At 40.9% G+C, this 22,199-nt stretch overlaps 1 protein-coding gene across 11 annotated transcripts in view; it reads right to left on the reverse strand.

Moving 5' to 3' along the window:
- MAST2 (microtubule associated serine/threonine kinase 2) overlaps positions 1-22,199 on the reverse strand; it is a 388,408-nt gene that overhangs the window by 11,799 nt on the left and 354,410 nt on the right. For all 11 annotated transcript variants that reach the window (XM_073357842.2, XM_073357843.2, XM_073357841.2 and 8 more), the window contains 11 exons: positions 21,456-21,541; positions 18,150-18,358; positions 16,039-16,177; positions 14,217-14,349; positions 13,059-13,224; positions 11,917-12,018; positions 10,181-10,303; positions 8,243-8,352; positions 5,735-5,886; positions 4,358-4,665; positions 1,672-1,887 (listed from right to left, as the gene is read on the reverse strand). In XM_073357842.2, the coding sequence (XP_073213943.1) occupies positions 1,672-1,887; positions 4,358-4,665; positions 5,735-5,886; positions 8,243-8,352; positions 10,181-10,303; positions 11,917-12,018; positions 13,059-13,224; positions 14,217-14,349; positions 16,039-16,177; positions 18,150-18,358; positions 21,456-21,541 (1,744 nt within the window). The remainder of the gene's footprint in view (positions 1-1,671; positions 1,888-4,357; positions 4,666-5,734; positions 5,887-8,242; positions 8,353-10,180; positions 10,304-11,916; positions 12,019-13,058; positions 13,225-14,216; positions 14,350-16,038; positions 16,178-18,149; positions 18,359-21,455; positions 21,542-22,199) is intronic.

Below are 22,199 nucleotides of genomic sequence, written 5' to 3' on the forward strand. Positions count from 1 at the left end.
TGGCCTTCTTGGCAACAAGGGCACATTGCTGACTCATATCCAGCTTCTCGTCCACTGTCACCCCTAGGTCCTTTTCCGCAGAACTGCTGCCTAGCCATTCGGTCCCTAGTCTGTAGCTGTGCATTGGGTTCTTCCGTCCTAAGTGCAGGACCCTGCACTTATCCTTATTGAACCTCATCAGATTTCTTTTGGCCCAATCCTCCAATTTGTCTAGGTCCTTCTGTATCCTATCCCTCCCCTCCAGCGTATCTACCACTCCTCCCAGTTTAGTATCATCCGCAAATTTGCTGAGAGCGCAATCCACACCATCCTCCAGATCATTTATGAAGATATTGAACAAAACCGGCCCCAGGACCGACCCTTGGGGCACTCCACTTGATACCGGTTGCCAACTAGACATGGAGCCAATGCAGGAGTATTGTAATGATTTAAAAATTATATTACAAATGAGCAGCTGCAAAACCCAGCTCCCCTCTTACATGGGTGTGATTCAACTGGCCTATTGGCTAAAAGCTATTACAGTTGTTACTAATATTAGCAATAACACATGTATCAAAATAGTCTTACTATACTTAGATAAGCTGATAAAATAATTTACATTACAAAACATATACAAAAATATGAACTGAATGCACAACTCCTGTATTCGTCTAGGAAAAACTGCCACAAAGTGACCATTAAGAAACACCTGCTGAGCCATCTAGTATGTATTTACCTGACAGATGAGAACAGTTCTGTCGGGGCCTCTGCTGGATATAAGCATTTTAGAGAATTTCATGAGGGAGATGGTAGTTAGAAAACCAACCAACCCTCAAACGACAGGAAATGAAATGCAAGTCACCACAATGGAGCCAAATAGCAATCTTCTATCTGCCTCCTGGGTTCCAACAGAGACATTATAGCTGGTATTGCTCTCTCAGGATATTGTGCTGGCCTGGCACACTGGCTGCAAATTGCAGGGGCGTTCCTGGTCTCTTATTAGACAGGAACAAGTGAGTCCCTGGGACTTCCAGTAAGGCCTTGAGCTCTATAAAGGGGAGGTGGGAGGTAGTGGGCACAAAGCAAGAATTCCTCCCAGAGAGACGTCCGCTGAACCATGGCCCTTTCTACCCTGTTTGACAGAGGCTTCTAACAAATGCCACAACCTGGTGCCAAAAATTATAAAGATATATCCATATCTCTATATACACACTGTTTAGTACTAACTTACTTAAATGTATTCAACCCTCTCATCTGAACATTCCTGGAAACTGAATGTGCCAGATATGCATGATTTCAACAAAATGTTAGGGATATCAGGTGCAGAGAAGTAGCAGCAAAAGGGTTAAACTTGTTTTGTCTGTAATTTTAATAGATATTCTTGCTGCATCCTTGTCTAGAGACCAGCCAAAGTTCTTGGAGCCAATTTAAACAAAAGAAGTGGTTATCAAGACAATGAGACACAGCTGTCAATTATGGTATCTGTAGTCACAAGATCACAAGTACATCTCTGTCTTCAGCAAAATAACACTCATTTTCCATGTAAGTGGCAAATACGCAGGAGTCCCAATTCCTCTTCCCTCAGGAACAATACCTTTATTGGCAGGAGCAGAAAAACAGAGGTCCTGTCTGCACGTCTTTTGTTCAAGGCATTCACATTTTTACAATATCTAAATGTGGTTTATTTCTTACCTGAAGGAATCAGGAGGGAGAGGGCTGTAGCTGATGCTGATTTAATCACTTTGTTGACAGGTCTCGAGGTACGTTTCTCCCCCGATTCCCCAGAGAGCAACCGGTGCCGTGCCCGCCGCACTGCCAAGTCGCTGATGGCTTTTGGAGTGGTAAAATCTGGACCCTCATAGCTATTGCTACGAATGCGCTGATCAGAGAAATCTGTAGTGCTTCCAGCTACAGTTTAAATTAAAGTCAATTAGAACCACAGGGAATTCCTAACAGCATATTCCCCCGCAGGCAAAATATAGGACATCAAAGTCATGTTTACATGTAGTCCAACAGTGAATTTTCTTCAGAAGCAAGCCCAGGTCTTGAGTTCTTATTTACAGAAATTTATAACCACTGGCGTTCTTCTGTATGCTGAGAATTACCTGTTTTTCTTTTGTTGGAAAGCCAGTTCTTGAAACCAAGTGCGGCAGTAATAAAGTTAGATGAAGCCTAACTCTATAGCACAGCTTTAAAGTAGTAAACAATTCTATTTAAATGGCTTATATGGCAAATAACCAGGGGAGGTTTGAGAAAGTACTCTCATTTTTATTATCAGCAAGAACGGTCAACCTTAAAGGCTGCAACAGCTGAACTAGGCTTTATGCTATTTACAGAAGGACGGCCATACTGGGTCAGAGCAGTGGTCCATCTAGACCAGTATCCTGTCTTCCGACACAGGCTGGAAGCAGTTGCTTTGTGGCAGAGGGAGGCACAAAAATTACATTAGAAGAATTTAATTAACATTGCAAAGTCAAGAACTCAAAAATTAGGAAATGCTTGTGCAGCCTTTCAGCCCTCTTGTGTGTATGCATTATGATTGTACCGTCTAATTCAGTGTTTCTCAATCTATTTACCATTGTGGGCCGCATATGCAGCTTCTCTGTTATGTGGGCCACATCCACACAACATACACGCTACCTGTATGGCCCTGAGGCTGTCACATGGGCTGCAGCTGTGTGCTGATTGGGCTGCAAACAGCCCATGGGCCACAGGTTGAGAACTACTGGTCTAGTTACATGATGACATACCATTTTCCCCACAGGACCCTGCCTCATTCCATGTACAGAATGGATGGTGCTCATGTAGTGAGCAAGTGTTCAGTATTTTATTTTATCTTCTTTGTTCAATGTATGGTCCCAGGCCTGTCTTACTACACACTGTTCAAACCCTTCTCTGAGGACAGAATTATTCATTTTCTCCTGGGCTTCTCTATAGTGCCCATCACTATAATAACCGAGTGGGTCACAAACCACTCCTGGGAGACATGGGGGGTTATTATCCCCATTCTACAGATGAGGGACTGAGGCACAGAATAATTAAGGTCAAAGGTATCCACTCATTATGATTGGCCAAACTGAGGCACAGATGAGCTAATTTTTCAGAGCACTTAGCATTATATAGCATTTCACATGTTCAAAGCACAGACTTCAGTTGCAACTGTGAGCACAGCACTTCTCCAAATGAGACCCTGGGTCTCAAGTCAGCATCCAGAAAAGGAGGAACAGCACAGTAAGTGATCATCAGGGAAACGTTTGGTTTAAGCAACTGGACTGCCATCTCATAGGAACTCTGGGATAAAATCCAGTTTTCCAGGGCAGCATTCATCTATGACCATGATACTGTTTTTTCTCTTCCTGCAGTTCCCTGCCTCATTCACTCCACACCTTCCAGCTTCTGCAACAAATGAAGCAGGGGTCTATAGACAATAGTCTCCTTCACTACACAACCCTGATTCATCCCCACAGCAGGTCTGTCCTGTGCACTGTATGAGGCAGGGGCCCTGTGGAAAATACAGTATGTGATCATGTAATTAAAGACTGTTATAATGCAAATGCACAAGGGAGCCAAATTAAGGTTGCACAGGCAATCTTAATTCTGCAATTTTCTATCTTTTGAGTGCTTGACTTTGCAACTTTAACAATGTTTTTTTAACAGTTTTTTGGTAGGCAATTTCCAAGGTTTTTAATAAAGCATGCTGAAAAAACAAACTCTGTCTTGTGACATCATATTAACATCCCCAAGGGTCATCAGCAGGGTTGGTACCTATAGATCCACTGCACAGACCTCTGTTACTTGAGCTAATGGAGTAACTGATAGCAGTAGTAGGTTGTCATCCTCTATGTGGATCACCATTAGAGGGGTTTGGGACACTTTGCCAGTGGATTTCAAAGATATTTGCTCATAACAGAGGAGTGGTGAGACTGAGAATTCTTGGTTACATTCTAGGCTCTGGAAGGGAGTGTTCTCTAGTGGGCACAGACTCTTCTTCCTATTTCCTCTAAGTTTGACCCATTCTGCCTTGTCCCCTCCAACCAGTCCCTGTCCCAGTCCTGTCTATTCCCTCCCCTGGTTCCTTGTCCCGGTCCCATTCTCCTCACCCTAGCCAATCTCAGTCTCCACTTCTCCGGCTTCTCATCCCAGTCCCAGTCTCCTTGCCCTGTCCCAGTCTCATTCCTCTTTACTCTCCATCTCAATCCCCTCCCCACCAGCTGTTCCTTGTTTTCCCCTCAGTCCTAGTTCTCTCCCACACACTCTGGCTCCTTGTCCGATCTGTCTTACCTCTCCCATCATCTACTTCCCCCTACTCCACTGGTTCTCAGTCTCAACCTCCTCTCAACTTCTCGATGGCAGTGATCCCATCCCACCAGGTGCATACCTGTCAGGGTTGAGCTGCTGATGTTGCTGATGGTTGACGAGGGTGTTGTTGGCCCATCCTCATCTAAGTGCAGCTCTCGCTCCACAGGTTGTTCTGGAATTGGCCGGGGGAGCCCCTCACGCGACTGTACTGTAGATAGTAACGTTCCATCGGGCTGTTGCTTTTTGGGGGCAAGTCCTTCTTCCTCAGCTGAGATGGCGAACCGGGGCATGTCGAGAAGCCCCGAACAACGCCGCCGAACAGTAAGAGGCGGACTGGAGTCACTCTCTGTGTGTGAGGATTCAGACACGGACAAGCGCTTACGCAGTCTGAGAGAAAAAGCATGACCAGGTCACTGGGCTGGGCTGTGATAATTCATAACGCCGAAGGACAAGTGATGGTTACTGGTTTACAAGCACAGAAATAATGAGCAAACTCAAGCCAAAACAATATGATTCCAGGTTCAAGCCTCCCAATTTGGGTAGTTGGGAGGTGAGCTAGGGAGGAGGCTTGGGTTTAGGGTTGTTGTTTGGATCATTAAAAGTTATGGGTATTTGCAAAATTCAGACCTGGATTATTTTCCCTTATTAACCTTTTAAGATAAGTACAAAATCAAACAAAATACAATGCAATGAAAGCGATATAAATTATTACAACAATCGTTATTACCAATAACAGGGCAAAGAAATGCAAACACTTGTACCTATCATCTTATGCTTTTACCTGCTCTTTTTTCTTTTTTAGACTTATTTTTATAACTTTTAGCAGGATCAGTTTATATTAGTTACACATGTAATCTATCAAGTGTTCTTAGTAAAGGTGTAGGAAAGACATTCTAGATCACAACCACATTAAATGCATCCATATGACACCATGTTTTAGCGTATGATCCCCCATTCTATAACTTGTATAGTTATTTTCTCCATTAAGCTGAATCCAACAATTATTCCAATCATTCTGGGCACAAGGGAGGCATGCTGGATTTCTATTTTCTGAGTATTATTACATTTTGCTAACAGAGATGACAGGATACAATTATTTCTTGTATTCAGCACTGTGGAAAGACCAATATTTTTCTAATTTGTGGCAGGAGAGAATGTGGGGAGAACTAGATTTTGAACCCCTGGAGGTTCAGACAGGTTTGGATTGGGAATTTTGGTTCAGGCCCATCTCAGACTCCATTCTCAGGAAGGAAGCTTTGCTTACGAGCAGAATACCTTTTGCTTTATTTTAAATATTCGCTGTAAGCTTACATAATGTTAGAACTTAACGAGATACTTTTAAGTAGTACACAGATTTTACACTGAATTGCAGCTGTAAGAGTTTCTGATGTCAATGTAGACGGGGAAAAAAGCCTTCTTTGTGGTTAAATAAAAAGTACAAGTCTAATAAACTCACATTTCAGGAGAGCCAATCACCCAGCTGCGGTCCCGACTTTTCAGACCACTGAGGCTGTCTAGCCGATCATCTTTTTCCTCACTGAGACTGCGCTTAGTTGGCGGTGTTTTCCTCTCTTCGTGGATGGAAAGACGTTCCATACTGCTGTACACCTGCATATCGCAAAAGCACTTAAGTTCCATCTGTACGAAGCATGCAGTAAACAGTCCTGCAAGTCCTTATCTAATCAAAAGGTCTTTCTCTCCCAGAATGGAAGCTTGGTTTAAAACCTGAACTTGGCAATGTTCTCTGATTAGCTAATGCAGGACCCAACACAGATGTGATATGCTCAGGCAACGTACACCGGGGAGAAGGGAAGAGGCAAGATTTGGAACGGTCAGATATGTCTTTCTGCTGTAATACCTACACTCAGATATTCGGTTGTGATGCTACAAAGGCCGTTTATATATGAAAATTTTAAAGAAGTTGCTTAAACAGGCTCCACAAAGCACTGAAGGCTCAAGGCTGACATCTAGATCTTGACATCTTACCAAACAAACTCAATTCAGCATCTTGCTGCTGACCTCATTTCGTTACTGTGATTCTATCAACATTGCCCCAAGTTTACTAAACCTTTTCAAACAAGAGTCTTGCCCTCTTTATGGAATTTTCCGTGCTGCTCACAGCTCAACCAATGTGCATCTCTCTGCTGTACAGTGATATTTTAAATAATTAAACAATTAACCAAAAAAAAAAACCCTTTTACAACTTTTAAAACTGTATTTGATTGTGGACCTGATTTTCATAAGAAGAGATTAATAAAAATGCTGTTATTAAAAATTCAGCACATCAACAAGAAAACTATTAATTTATTTGGCTAAATTGTTAGACAAACTTTTCAAAATATAAAGAGATTTTTATTCTTCCCATTCTACTGATGTTGTAGCATTTTCTAAATTTAAACATAAATGTATTGCAGTGGACTTTCTCTGCTTGTGTCAAAAATACTGAACAAAAGTTGCAGCCAAACAGATTAATTGCTGTTCATAACAGGGGGATATGGTGGAAAAAGAAATCAAGACTTATGGATTTGTAAAAGCCTGTTCAAGGTCCCAACTAATTCTCAGGTCCAATTTTAGTCGTACTGATCGTGGTGTAAACCAGAAGCAACCCCACTGAAGTTAATGCTAGTTAAAACCATTGAGATACCTGAGCCAGGTCCCCAGAGAAGACTGGATAACATTACAACCCTCAAGGCACTTTCAAATAGGGCACTGAGATACTCTCTTTCACTGTTATAAAGAGGACTATTCTCCATGTCTACTGAAGGTAGGACAAGTAGTAATGGGCTTTATCTGCGGCAAGGGAGATTTAGGTTAGCTATTAAGAAAAATGTTCTAACTACAAGGGTAATTAAGTTTTGGAACAGGCTTCCAAGGGAATCCCCATCACTGGAGGTTTTTAAGAACAGGCTGAACAAAAACCTGCCAGGGGTGGTCTAACTTTACTTGGTCCTGCCTCAGTGCATGGCGCTGGACGTGATAACTTCTCAAGGTCTCTTCCAGCCCTACATTTCTATGATGCTATGATACAGGGGTACTGTATGGTTTCAGAGTAGCAGCCGTGTTCGTCTGTATCCGCAAAAAGAAAAGGAGGACTTGTGGCACCTTAGAGACTAACACATTTATTTGAGCATAAGGTTTCGTGGGCTAAAGCCCACTTCATCAGATGCATGCAGTGGAAAATACAGTGGGGAGATTTATATACACAGAGAACATGAAACAATGGGTGTTACCATACACACTGTAAGGAGAGTGAGCAGGTAAGATGCGCTATTACCAGCAGGAGAACAGGGGAGGGGGGGAAACCTTTTGTAGTGATAATCAAGGTGGGCCATTTCCAGCACTTGACAAGAATGTCTGAGGAACAGCAGGGGGAGGGGAATAAACACGGGGAAATAGTTTTACTTTGTGTAATGACCCATCCACTCCCAGTCTTTATTCAAGGCTAAGTTAATTGTATCCAGTTTGCAAATTAATTCCAATTCAGCAGTCTCTCATTGGAGTCTGTTTTTGAAGTTTTTTTGTTGAACAGGCCCACCAAGGAAGGAAGGAAGAGGTCTGTGTGTTTAGAACAAGTTCAGGTCTGTTTACATTCATGATGGAACAGCATTTGGACCGCATGTGGAGCCCCTCACAAAATGGACTTGGGTTTTTATTGAATATCAATAGGAGACCTATTTTGAGACCTCTTGAACCCCACCTGTTATTTCAGGGCAACCTAGTATAAACGTTGCAGTACTACCATGTGTACAGAATCCATTATTGAAGATAAACTACTGCAGTACAGACAGCTGACACAAACCATGGTGCACTGTCCTTTTTGTCTAAAATGCCTAAATTCAATGAGCGATAAAGACTATGTGGCCCCTTCATGTTATCTGAACATTGTTTTTTTTAAAGGGCAACTCATGACTAACAGAAAAATCTAAATAAGAATATGATTTTAAACAAACCAGTATGCCCTTACCTTACTGAACCGTGGTGAGCAAGATGAGAACTGTCTAATTTCTACATGATCATCATCATTTGTGTCTTCATCTTCTTCTGAATCTAGGTGCTGGTACCGTTCAGAACGAGCTATGAACAAGGACACAAACTGCAGTATAATTAACCAGCACCTAGAAAGCCCATGCCCTTTGTACTTTCTAGAAAGTATGTCAAACAGTAACTGATGCTCACAGGATCAGTTTGCACATAGCAATTCCTATTTGTCTAGCTGCAAAAGTTGCCTGTTGTAGAGCTTTGAGTATTTTTGATCATGAAGAATATCTTCAGTAAAGCTGTGCATGTGTGCAAATAGACTTCAAATATACACACCATTTTGCTCTTCCTATTCCTTTAAACATGTACTACACTCTATTCTTGTTTGTTTAGTGTATATAACTCCTCAGATATATTACACTGTAAAACTGACTGATCCTCAGCAAAGCATATAGAATATATATATATAAAATATAGATTCTGGAAACCATAAATTCTAAGAAAAGGAGTACTTGTGGCACCTTAGAGACTAACAAATTTATTAGAGCATAAGCTTTCGTGAGCTACAGCTCACTTCATACTAAGCTTAGTGCTTACTAACACAAACAGTCCTATTAAAGGAAATGGGAATACAGTTTACTCTGTCTTGTTATTTCCAATTTAGTGGATTTAGCATTGTGCAAAGTTCATTCTGGACATGTGCAAGCCTTCATTTTGTAATACATTTACTTAAAAACTATTCCTCTTCTTTCACCTACAACTGCAAGTGATTACTAGGCAATTGCCAATTTTTTAAGGAAGTCTAAACAGAGCTATTTTTGAGTGAAAACATCTAAAATGCCCCCCAAAATATTTTTGAGCTCTGCGATCATACAATTCTAAACCAGCCCAATATAAATTTTTATAATTTGGCAAAAAAAAAGATCCCCAGGCTGAGCCACATTTGCTGCATTGCATCAGCCAGAAAGGATTTCTTTCAGGAGTTATAAACCTTGGTAAACTAGTAGTGCTTATGATAGGAATGCCATCTCAGTTTTCCGATGACCATATAAAGATCCTTTATGACATGAGAATTCTCCCCAACAGAGACTCATGCCATGGCATCCCCTCTGTCCAGCTAAGCATGCTTGGACATTTGTTGCTGTCCGCAGAGCTTGTCAGCTGGGGATTGCTAGAAAATAAAAAGGCACTTCTACCCACGGGAAGTAAGCTCAGTGTCCCTGCACCGTATCCCACCATCACTGTCCCAGAACCAAAGCACTAGAGATCTAACGTGATCACCCCACTGCACTAGAGAGCCAAGCTCTACCTAACTACAGTATTTCAACCAGCATCACCACAGTAAGGTCTCTCTCACTGTGAACATTACTGTAATAACTCCTTTACAACGTCAAAGGATTTTTCCTTCCAACGTATGAGTTAAATACAAGTTAAAAACTAATATCACCCAAAAACTGTAGCGTGGAAACATGCACATGGACTGGAAGAGTCATCGCATCTGATGTGCTTAATCACAGCAATCATTTTAACATAACCCAGCACAGTGATGTTCATGTGAACAGAAAGAAGGGAGGACCACAAAAAAAAAAAAAAAATTACACACAGCTAAATACCTCTATTAATGAAGTGAAGAATTTCCAGGGCTCTGAGAACACTGTGGCCGAAAATGGGATACAACTAGGCCACCAATACCAACGAAGCATGGAATAATTTTCATGCAATTCTGATTCGGTTCCAAACAAACTCCTCTCTTGGGACTCAATATAGTACTTTTTACAGAATATCAATCAAATATATTTTATTAAGCTGGTGATAATGATTTTCATTAAGCAATTGACAAAATATAAATTAACTATACATAAGAAATATGGCCCACATTAAAGATGATACAACTCAGGCTGAGTCAGAAGCTCTTCTTTCTTACTGTCAAAGTAGCTAGTGTCATCCTCAGATTCCAGCTGTGGAATAAATTCTGCTTTCTGTCGAAGTAATCCATTCCAGTCCAGATCTTTAAAGAACCGGTGCTGTTTCACCTCAAAGGCACTACCTGAAAAAAAGAGTATTTTTCTAACATTGCTCTCACGTGTCAAAAAATTCTCAAGGCATAGGAGAAAGTATGGAAACGTATTTTCATCTAAAACGTATTTTCTGAGAATCACAGGAAACTACACTTGGGTTCTTTGCCAATGTTGTGATAACAGATAAAAACTGCACGATTTACACCCTCTTAATTTAAACACAACACATGCCTACATTGGCTGGAAAGCAGCATCTCCAGTATAGTTCTGAAGTGTAAGTCTCAAGAGTGAGAACAAACTAATGAAAAACCTTTAAATGTGATCTTGTTCACATCAAGTGTATGTGCACTGTTTTTGACCCTGATTCTGCAAGGCACTTAAAGATATGAGTAGTTCCACTGAATTCAAAAGTATTAAAATTAGGCATGTGTTTAAAAATATCTTCTTGAATCACCATCTTTGTTGTTAAACTCTGGGGCTTGAACACTGAGAAAGAAAAAATATGAAAAGATCATTTGCCTGCTGGGGTGTGGACATTTTAAATGAAAACATTGCTCATAAAAGGTATCAGTTTTGTCCACAGAAAAGGCCTGGTATGAGAAAAGAAAAATAAGGTTTGTTGACTGAGAGCAAAGACGCCCACTGTGGTGGCAGTTTTAGTGGAACAGAATCTGTCCACCAGCAATGGAAATAAACCCATCTATGCATTTTACATATAACAAAACACAACACCCTTAAGGTGGCGATGACTTTCATCCACCACCTGTGGGGTCTGGAGTTGAGCTGATGCTCGCTCTCGATATGAAAGGCTTTATTTCACATGACTGATTCTTGAACCACCCCGCCAGCAAGTGTACACTTTGAAATCGTTCTGTATTTGCATTTTCTAAAGGCTACATATAAACTGAATTATGAATTTGAAACGAAATGCGAAACGAAACCAAACCAAACCCAAAAAGTTAGTGAAAAAGAGGAACTGCGCCATGAGGCTGCAGGTCAGGCAGGAATTATTGAGACTGGAGTGTCATGTGGAAGTTAGCTGAATACATCAATGGTTCCCTAAAATTTTAAAAGGGAAAGTCCTAAATTGCAAAGGCTTAAATCTCACCATACATTGCTTACAGATAGTCTTAAGCATTTTACTTTTCCCATGAAACTTCAGGTTCTTGGATTTTAGGGAATTACACAGCAGTGTGCGCACCACTAAGGGGAAAAGTTGTAATTTTGTTACACTCACAAGTACTCATCAACATCTCCTTGCCAAAGAGAATTTCATGCAAAATCTGTTTAAACAATTTTCCGATTGAGACACAAATCCCTGACAAAGCCCAAACTGGAACCGTCAAAAAGGCTGTCTAGTGAGGTTATGCTGTGACCTATGTACAGTGAGTCAGATTGGTGAGCAGACACCTTTTCTTCTTTAACCCCCCAAAACAGTGGCATTTTTCTGACACGTGCAGATTTCTCACTGATTCTGATTACGCTATCCCCAGGGACAGAAAGTTGTGAGACCACCACTAAACGCAGTGCATACTATTTCACAGCACAAAGGCAGCATTTCACAACAGTGTAGCAACTCCCATTGGCATTGCAGCTTCTTTTATTGATTCGGGTTAGTCTTTTTGCAAGAATACGCCTGTACCTGTTCCCAGTCTTTCCAGAGGGTTTTGACAGAGAAGTTTAGATGTGAGGTCCTGTGCATCTGGCGGTAATGCATCATCCCCTTCTGGCCAGGCAATTTCATCTAAGGAGATAAAGCAATTTGAAAAAGGCAAGTCATGAAATCCACAAACATTTTTATACAATAAAAAGTAGTAGGCTGTAGCAGAGCGTTATTTGAATGGGTTTGCATTCAGCCACATGAGTACTTAATATAATTCAAGCACTGACATTTTCCAAAATGCATCTAAATTCAATATTAACCATAGCTGCTGTCAGCAAACAGTAATTGTTGGAACAAAACTGTAAGAACCTTAATGCATATGAAATAATGAGCTTTTATGGCAAGACAAAGAATTACTATGGTGCAGCTGTATCTCATGCCTACACATTTTGGGTAACAATTTTATCAATCAATTTTAGCTCTTGCTTCTTGCAAATCCTGAAACTCACTTTCCACAAATATTTGCTTAAAATTCACTGTTTCGGTGAACATTTGAGAGTAATCCTTTTCACTTGAATACTCATGGAAAGTGAACGCAAGCAAATCAATTAATAAAAACAGAATCAATCAATTTTCTACAGCATTTGCCCAGCTCTAACCATGGGCCAAAGGACAAAAACTTTCACTACCCAAGGCATGAAGGTATTTAATACAACAGTGTTTATTGATGTACTTTGTTGCTTTTTATAAGTTATTTTTATTACATTTGCGTAGCAATTGACTAATGAGCCCTATCCTTTGTGCCTACACGGGATAACCAACAACAAAATAGAATCTTGGCCTGCTAATCGGCTTGCTCTTTTCAAATGCAAACACATGTCTTTCCACTCCCCACATCACTAATTTTTTTTATAAGCTGGATTTCTCCCTGCACTATGCATATTGACAGAGTTTACATACATATATACAGATGACATCTGGTGTATGTTAAGCAAGTTAAGAGCTTTTAGCAACTGTAGTTATTTACCAAAAGGGAGTATCAAACTAATTCTAATACTGAACAATTAACTTTGCTTCTTATGTAGCCTTTCACTAAATTACAGCAGATTTCAATTTTTTCATACTCTCTCATAGTGAACCGCTAAAGGTAACCCCTCCAGAGACAGAATAAATAAACATACCACTGATTACTTGTCCAAACAGTTCTTCTGGTGTGTCACCAAAGAAAGGGACACAGCCAACTAAAAACTCATACAGGATAACTCCCATGGCCCACCAATCCACAGGCTTTCCATAACCCTGTCGCAAGATCACTTCCGGGGCAATGTATTCTGGAGTCCCACATACCTGAAGATGGACAGACAGAAAGGAAACTTTTTTTTTTTTTTTGGTAAATTAACAAAGAGGAGTTCTTGTGGCACCTTAGAGACTAACAAATTTATTTGAGCATAAGCTTTCGTGAGCTAGAAACCATTTCATCGGATGTATGAAGTAAAAGATACAGGAGCAGGTATAAATACATGAAAGGATGTGGGTTGCTTTACCAAGTGTTAGGTCAGTCTAATGAGATAAATCAAGTAACAGCAGGATACCAAAGGAGGAGAAATAACTTTTGAAGTGGTAAGAGAGTGACTACCATATTTGGAAGCCAGCTTCCTTCTACCTAATTCTTTTTCCACTGCCTCAGCTGGAGCAGGTAGTGATTTTTGTCATTAACACATCCCTTGCCACATGGAAATGACAGTCAGACTAGATAAACTTGCATAACCTGTCAAAGCTGTCAATATTCAGCATTTATATGAATTGCCCAATTTTCCACCCATGGCTTCGGTGCAATTTAGAACAGAACTTTGAAATCCCAAACTAAGGGCTAAAAGTGCATCTTTTCAAAAATGAAGGTAAAATTCTGCTAAAGAACATTATTTGTGCAGAATCATATGAAAACCTTGTGATTCAAGTCTTGTCTCTTCATCATTCAACACACACCATAGTGTCAGAGAATTCTACAAATCCTTTGATTCTGTCACAAAGGGCCCCAACCCATACATCTAGGAGCATGCACCTTCAAGGAGATAATTGCAGGTTCAGCTTTTAAGTTTATAGTTTCATTAGGTTAACTGTATTCAGCACTTACATCACTCCCCATACAGTGGTGTATCTATCTGAACTGTGATCATCAAGTTACCTCTGTCTGCAATTTCAGGTCACAAAATCTTTGCTTTTTGCAAACAGCATTAAACACTCTCAGTCTATACACTGAAAAAGAAAAGTCGGCGAAATGCTGTGGAAATTCACTGATTCAAAGCTGTAATTTTTTAGAAAAACATTTTGCAGCTTACCTGCTTATCCAGGAACTCTCTTGCATCTTTCTCAATGTGTCCCTCATACAGATTAGTTGTGAGACTCATTAGGCCAATTTTAGAGAGTCCGAAATCTGTTAGTTTAATGTGACCCATGGATGTTATCAGAAGACTGGGAAAAAGAGGAAAGAAAGTAATTCAGTATTCACTGCTATAGTTTCAGAAAGCAATCACAATGTAACGTTATTGCATTATCTAGCACAATGTCTGATAGATATATGCTTGGTGATCCTGTGCATTCCTCCACTTATATGCAACTGAACATCATGAACAAGACCAAGACTGCTGGGAAATCAGACTGCTTTCAGACTGAACTAATGCAATAACAGGGTTCAGACAGACCTTTGAATAGAATGTTTGCAGTGCTGTAGCCATATTGGTCTGAATGGAAACTTCACAACATGAAGAAGGGAGCCAGACTGAAGAGCGACATTTTCTGAGCAGAGTCAAGAAACAAAACATCATCCCCTGTTACAAACCTGTGATCACTACAGACAGCTCCAAAGAGCAGAGGAATCTCTTTGTAGCTAGAAAGCTTTTCCTTTCTACCAACAGAAGTGGGTCCAATAAAAGATATTATCTCATTGAACTTCTCCCTCTCATTTGAATAGAATGTTATTGTAAGAGGTCATTCTTTCCATGCTTAACTGCTCTAATAAGACTCTTAAGATTAAATGCTGTTCTGGCTTTCAATCCAACATCCTTAAAACGATGGGTTTTTGTTAACTTTCGTACCTGCTGTTAGGATTTGAGAGTTTTTTGCTGAAACAGGGCAGAGAGATCTGTTTGTTTTCGATGCACCTTCTAAATATGCCATAGGAACAACTTAGAACATATAAGTGATTACTGAGTTAAATTCAGGACATGTTCTGGGAAGCAGGGACTCTGAAAAAGATTTGAGGGTCATGGTGGATAATCAGCTGAACATGAGCTCCCAAGCATGACGCCATGGCCAAAAGGGCTAATGAGATCCTGGGATGCATAAACGGGATTCTCAAGTAGGAGTAGAGAGGTTACTTCATTTCTGTATTTGGCACTGGAGCGACCACTGCTGGAACACTGGGTCCAGTTCTGGTGCCCACAATTCAAGAAGGATGTTGATAAATTGGAGAGGGTTCAGAAAAGAGCCATGAGAATGATCAAAGGACTAGAAAACCTGCTTTATAGGAGCTCAATCTATTTAACTTAACAAAGAGAAGGTTATGGGGTGACTTGATTACAGTCTATAAGTACCTACATGGGGAACAGATATTTAATAATGGGCTCTTCAGTCTATCAGAAAGGTATAACATGATCCAATGGTGAGAAGTTGAAGCTAGATAAATTCAGTCTGGAAATAAGGCGTAATTTTTTAACCGTGAGAGTAATTAATCATTGGAACAATTTACCAAGGGTCGCGGTGGATTTTCCATCACTCACAATTTTTAAATCAAGACTGGATGTTTTTTCTAAAAGCTCTGCTCTAGGAGTTATTTTGGGGGAGTTCTCTGGCCTGTGCTATACAGGAGGTCAGACTAGATGATCACAATGGTACCTTCTGGCCTTGGAATCTATGAATGCTTATTAATGTGCATCATGGCGGGGCGAATTACTCTTTAATGATGTTAGCACAGATTGACAACCGAAAACAAGAAGTTGAACCTATCAAAAAAACAACATTGTAAACTTAGTCTTTTCAAGACTAAATAAATGAGACAAGACTGGCTATTTGCCTATAACATCCAATGCTTTCCTTGGTAATTATACTTTTATCATGGAGATCTACAACTACATATTTGAACCTGAAAGGTTCAAAACATACTTGTCAGGTTTTAGGTCACGGTGGACAATGCCATAATTGTGTAGGTACTCCAGCGCCAGCACTGTCTCTGCAAAATACATCCTGGCCATATCGACTGGTAGGGCTCCAATATTCTTTAGGAGTGTGGCACAATCTCCTCCTAGAAATAAATTACAAACATAGCACACTGAAATGACATATGAATACTAAGCTACAGTAGCAGCAACACCTCAAAATTAGATTGGTAGAATTTCTGCCTCCTTAAATTACATCTCTATCTACATTGAAGGTTCTTACCCTTGGTCCTGTATTCTGAACACAGTTTAGAAAATAATTTTAATTTCCATAATGCCTTTTTTATTTTGCTGTAATTTAAATCTCTATAGTTTCTGTCATGCCTGTCAGGATCTAAATGCATGTCACAAACCATACAAGTCGCTCTTCTGCACAGAAGAGCAGTAACCAGCCAGACAAGGGATACATAGCAAGCCTCACAACAGCATGGGACAGGGGACACTTTTGTCAATGACATTTTGGCAAACTCCAGCTCTTTACAAAGCAGTATGATGCCACTGAGGTCTGTGGACAGTGAACAGTGACAACGTTTCTATGGCTTCATCTGAAGTACCACAGGAAAGGAAAGTCCACAGAATTAAATTTATCAGCCTTGGAAAGGAGGAGGACTAAGCTGAACTTGCTAGGATTCAGGGAATCTGGGTTTGTCAACCTTGATTCGGAGACTACTGAGAAATGCTCTCTCCACTTTAGGGAGCACAGATAAGGGTCTTCTTGCCTTCCTAGGGGAGCAGTCCAGCTGGCTTCCATACAACTATTTATTGAGAAAAGCAAGCAGGATTTAGCTCAATGATTGTATAAATTCATCTTCCAGGTTGGAAAGGAATCCGGGAAGGAAGTATAGTTTACACTCAGCTAGCCTTTGTAGCTATAGTAAAGGAGTGGGCAAACTTTTTGGCCCAAGGGCCACATCAGGGTACAAAACAGTATGGAAGGCCAGGTAGGAAAGGCTGTGCCTCCCCAAACAGCCTGCCCCTGCCCACTATCCGCTCCCTCCCAGTTCCTGCCCCCCCTCAAAACCCCAGACCCATCCAACCCCCCCTGCTCCTTGTTCCCTGACTGCCCCCTCCCAGGATCCCCTGCCCCAAACCACTCTCCCCGCCCTGGCATCCCACCCCCTATCCAACCCCCCTGCTCCCTGTCCCCTGACTGCCCCCTGGCCCTATCCATCCCCCTCCCCGACAGGCCCCCTGGGACTCCCACACCCTATCCAACGCCCCCCGTTCCCCGACTCCTGACCACCCCAGAACCTCCGCCCCCTATCCCTTGACTGCCCCCCGGGACACCCTATCCCAACCCCCCACCGCCGGTTGTTCCTCATCAGCTTCCTGTTATTGTACAAATGCTCCGCTGCTTGACCAGACCTTAGCATTTCTGTTCTGGATCTTTTTAACCTTAATACTAACCAAATCATGGGCCAGATCATCCCCTCCAATGATAGTACCCACAGGAGAGCTCCCTGTTCAAGTGTCTCTGCTGCCATTCCCCTGCAGAGACCTCCACACTGGCTCTAGCTCCCCAGAAGCTTCCCTGCACATGGCTCTGTGTTGGCGCATATCCACTGCAGCCAAGCTATGTTAGCTGCAGCTCCCATTGGGACCCACAGAGTGGGCATTTCCCCAGGCAAGGTATCACAGCTCCAGGCTGGACTGACTTTTCTGACCCATCTCTGCAATGTGGGCCAGACAATCTCCACTCCCTCCCCACCATATGAAGTTCAGACCCATGGATCACCCTTCATAGTGCTTAGGAACAAATCGTATTGTAGAGGTGGCTCAGACCCTCTTCTGTGTAGGCATGGGCAGACCCATTATGTGAAAGGTCTACCAAGGTGACATCTTGAGAACACAATCTAAGCCTATTTTGGCTGCAACATTCGATCTTAGAAGGCAATGGTGGGTGATCCTAAAGACTCAATCTGTAAAGCACTTGGCGATAATACAGCATGAAAGGCACGGTATATACAATAATTACTGCCACTCTGCAACATTAACATGTTTCAAACAATTAAACATTCAGTAATATAACCAGATACTTTTCAAACCTGAGACAAATACCTTCCACATACTCCATAACCATACAGAGGTGACGTTTGGTCTCGAAGGAGCAGAACATACTGACTACAAAGGGGTTCTCAGCAAAGGTCAGGATGTCTCTCTCCACGAAGGCCTGCTGGATCTGGTTTCTCAAAATTAGGTTCTGTTTGTTGATCTTCTTCATGGCAAAGCGCTGGCGGGTAGTCTTGTGCCGCACCAAATACACAGCCCTAGAACACAACAAAAGGGTTCCTACCTTCAGTTGGGACCATTTAAAAAACAATGGATCGGGGGTCACTACATCACGTACACTGATAGGCTACTGCTTGGTTTATCTATGACTACATAAAACATCTGTCATGGCAAGCATCGCTACAGAAGAACTCTCTCTATGCTTTTCCTCAGAGTAAGAAATGGGGAAGGCTACTCTTCACCGGCTTCTCCAAATATATAACATTCTCAGCGGTGAGACTAGCTCAGCCTTAATCAGGGAAAGCTCTCGCAACTTTATGAGATTCTTGCATACTAAAATTAAAATTGCAATTCCTCCATCAGAAATAAGACTAGAGCTCTGTGAGATTACATCAGAAACCATACATTCCTGCAGTATTTTCAAATGTCCAGACAATAAATGAAGACTGTAGCACACAATCTTGGGGATATGGGTAGAGGCACATACTGTTCATCATTTCAATATTTATTACAATCACCAGTCAACTGAAAAATGACCTAAAATGAATGGGATCAGTGCAACTTCCTTCCAAGCGCCATAAATTAAAGAGCTGGATTAGCTGTAACAACATGATGCAGGATTTCCTGCAGTAAAATATCCTTTTCATTTCTACCATTTGCACATCTTTGTCCGCACATTCATAGTACAGTTTGCAAATAAGGTTTTCATTCAGTTAGCTTGCTCTATTGAACCAATACTTACTCCCCTGTCTCTGGAGTGGCTTACTGTATTATATTTAACACAGTATCATATCAGCTGGATAAAGCACACAGTACATATAGCAAGGATATGACTTTGAGCAAACCACCTCTAGCCTTTTAGGGTATGTCTACACTGCAATTAGACACCTACAGTGGGCCCGTGCCAGCTGACTCAGGCTCCCGGGGCTTGGGCGAAGGGGCTGTTTCATTGTAGCGTAGGTGTTCAGGTTCAGGCTGCAGCCCGAGTTCTGGGATCCTCATACCTTGCAGGGTCCTAGAGCCCAGGCTCCAGCCCGAGCCCGAATATCTACACCACAATTAAACAGCCCTTTAGCCTGAGCTAGCTGGCATGGGCCAGCCACAGGGGTCTAACTACAGTGTAAACATACCTTTAGAGGGATGTACTTGAAAATATGGGTCTACATGGAAAAGTGACTGTAAAAATGGCACTTTCTTACCTAACCAACGGGCTCTCTGATCTGCTCTCCCCTTTTTACTTACTGACTAAAATAAGCTTTTATTACATTTTCATTTAATTCAAAAAAGCACTTCAGCACGTGCTTAAGTCCCATTGAAATCAAGGGGCAGCACAGGTATACCTGAGGGTAGAATTTGGCCTGCTGAATATCACTGGTTATGATGCCACAGCCAGAAAGAACCGAAATGGAGTTTCAGAGAGCCACAGATTCCAAGGCCAGAAGGGACCAAGATCATCTCGTCTGATCTCCTCTATAACACAGGCCAGAGAACTTCCCCACAATAATTCCTAGTGCAGATCTTTGAGAAAAGCATCCAATCTTAATTTAAAAATTGCCGGTGATAGAGAATCTACCACAACTCTTGGTCCATTGTTCAAATGGTTAATTACTCACACCTTTAACAAATTACACCTTGTTTTTAGCCTGAAACTTCCAGCCAGTGGATTGTGTTATACCTTTGTCTGCTAGACTGAAGAGTCTATTATTAAATACTTGTTTCCCATGTAGGTTTTTGGACTAATCAAGTCACCCCTTAACCTTCTCTTTGTTAAGTTAAATAGATTGAGCTCCTATAAAGCAGGTTTTCTAGTCCTTTGATCATTCTCATGGCTCTTCTCTAACCCTCTCCAATTTATCAACATCCTTCTTGAACTGCGAACACCAGAACTGGAACCAGTTTTCCAGCAGTGGTCGCACTAGTGCCAAATACAGAAGTAAAATAACCCCTCTACTCCTACACAAGATTCTCCTGTTTATTTATCCAAGGATCGCAACAGCCCTTTCGGCCACAGAGTCACACTGGGAGCTCCTATTCAGCTGATGATCCACGATGACCATCAAATCTTTTTCAGAGTTACTGCTTCCCAGGATAGTCACCCATCCTGTAAGTACGGCTACGTTCTTTATCCAAATGTACACATTTACTTTTGGACATATTAAAACACATGGTTTGCTTGCACCCTGCTTACCAAGAAATCCAGCTCACTTTATCAGTGACCTGTCCTCTTCATTATATACCATTCCTCCAATCGGTGTGTGATTCTCAAACTTTATCAGTGATGATTTTATGCCTTCTTCTGGGTCAATAATAAAAATTTTAAATAGAGCAGAGCAATGACCTATTCTTGTGGGATCCTTCTAGAAACACATTTGATGATGATTCCCCTTTACAATTACATTTTGAGACCTGTCAGTTAGCCAGCTTTTAATCAATTTAATGTGTACCACGTTAATATATCTAGTTTTTTTAATCAAAGCGTCATGTGGTACCAAGTCAAATGCCTTACAGAACTCTAAGTATATTACATCAACACTGTTAGCTTAATCAACCAAACTTGTAATGTCAAATTTCAAATTCCGGGTTCTTTGTGTGGGGCTGGCAGTTGGAATTTTAACTTGTAAACTGAGCAAGTCTGTTCTGGACTCATTAAGACACAATGAAACATTAGGACATTTTTACACAGCAACTCCTCACAGTGAAATTACACTTTAACATCTAGTTTTAATAAGTATTGAACTTATGTCCGGGTATGTGATGTTAACAAACAAATGTATTTTATTATTATATTCTTTCCTTTAAGAAATACTACAATGTAAACAAAATGTAAAATAAATGACACCATTATTCATAAAGATAATTGCCCTGGATAACACACAAATGTCATACCTCAATTGTAACCTCTCAAGTGTCACATTAATCTATCATATATGAGTTTTGTCCACATATCGCGAAGGCAAACTTAACAGAAAAAGTTACAGCATAATAGGGCTTGAGGTCAAAGTTGTAGTGTAATGTGAGCAAGCAGCTGGCAAGGGCATATCATGATTAAGGGTCTGAAAGGCCTAATTCTTTATCAGGTGGCTTGACAGTAACATCTTGAAAAGCAAAATGCTAGACACAGCCTGAAAACCTTACCCATAAGCCCCGTTGCTGATTAGCTTAATGTTTTCAAACTCCTCTTCAGAGGGAGTTTTCTTTGACTGTGCAGGGGCCCCGCGACTCTGAAAATCAAGGAGAAGGGATTTTTTTTTCCTACAATTCACCAGAATCTAGCCTACTTTTAAAAAATGTACTTCGCTGCTGAATAGAAAATATGAAAATCATTTAATTTTATTCCTGAATTTACAGAAAAACAACAAAAAAAATCTATTGTCCTGGAACTTTTGCTTTGTAACTGGAAGATCTGTATGTATGTGTCTCAAATATTTGGTGGTATAATATATTTTATATTTACTCCTTTCCCTTAACATACTATAACTAAGAAATGGTTGCCACATTTAAACCACTGTCATACTGAAATCTTCCATTTAATTCTTCATACTAAATACATTACATTTTGATTTCTGTTAGATTGTAGATCCATTCCCCTTCGCTGGTAGCCTTCTAATATCCTTCTATTGTGTAATGAATGATGTTTGTTTTTTAAACTACCATGGAACTCAGAGCAGCCTTTGCACATTGACTTTCTGATCATGCTCAATAGCCCGCCAGGACCCACAGTATCGAATAAGCTGAAATATTAGAGTGGCTGGGTCATTACACATATTGAATCTACTTCCCTATATTAAGTATCCTCACACCTTCTTGTCAACTGTCTAAATGGGCCATCTTGAGTATCACTACAAAAGTTTTTTTCTCCTGCTGATAATAGCTTATCTT

This window comes from Lepidochelys kempii, chromosome 8, assembly GCF_965140285.1.
Source record: "Lepidochelys kempii isolate rLepKem1 chromosome 8, rLepKem1.hap1, whole genome shotgun sequence".
NCBI lineage: Eukaryota > Metazoa > Chordata > Testudines > Cheloniidae > Lepidochelys > Lepidochelys kempii.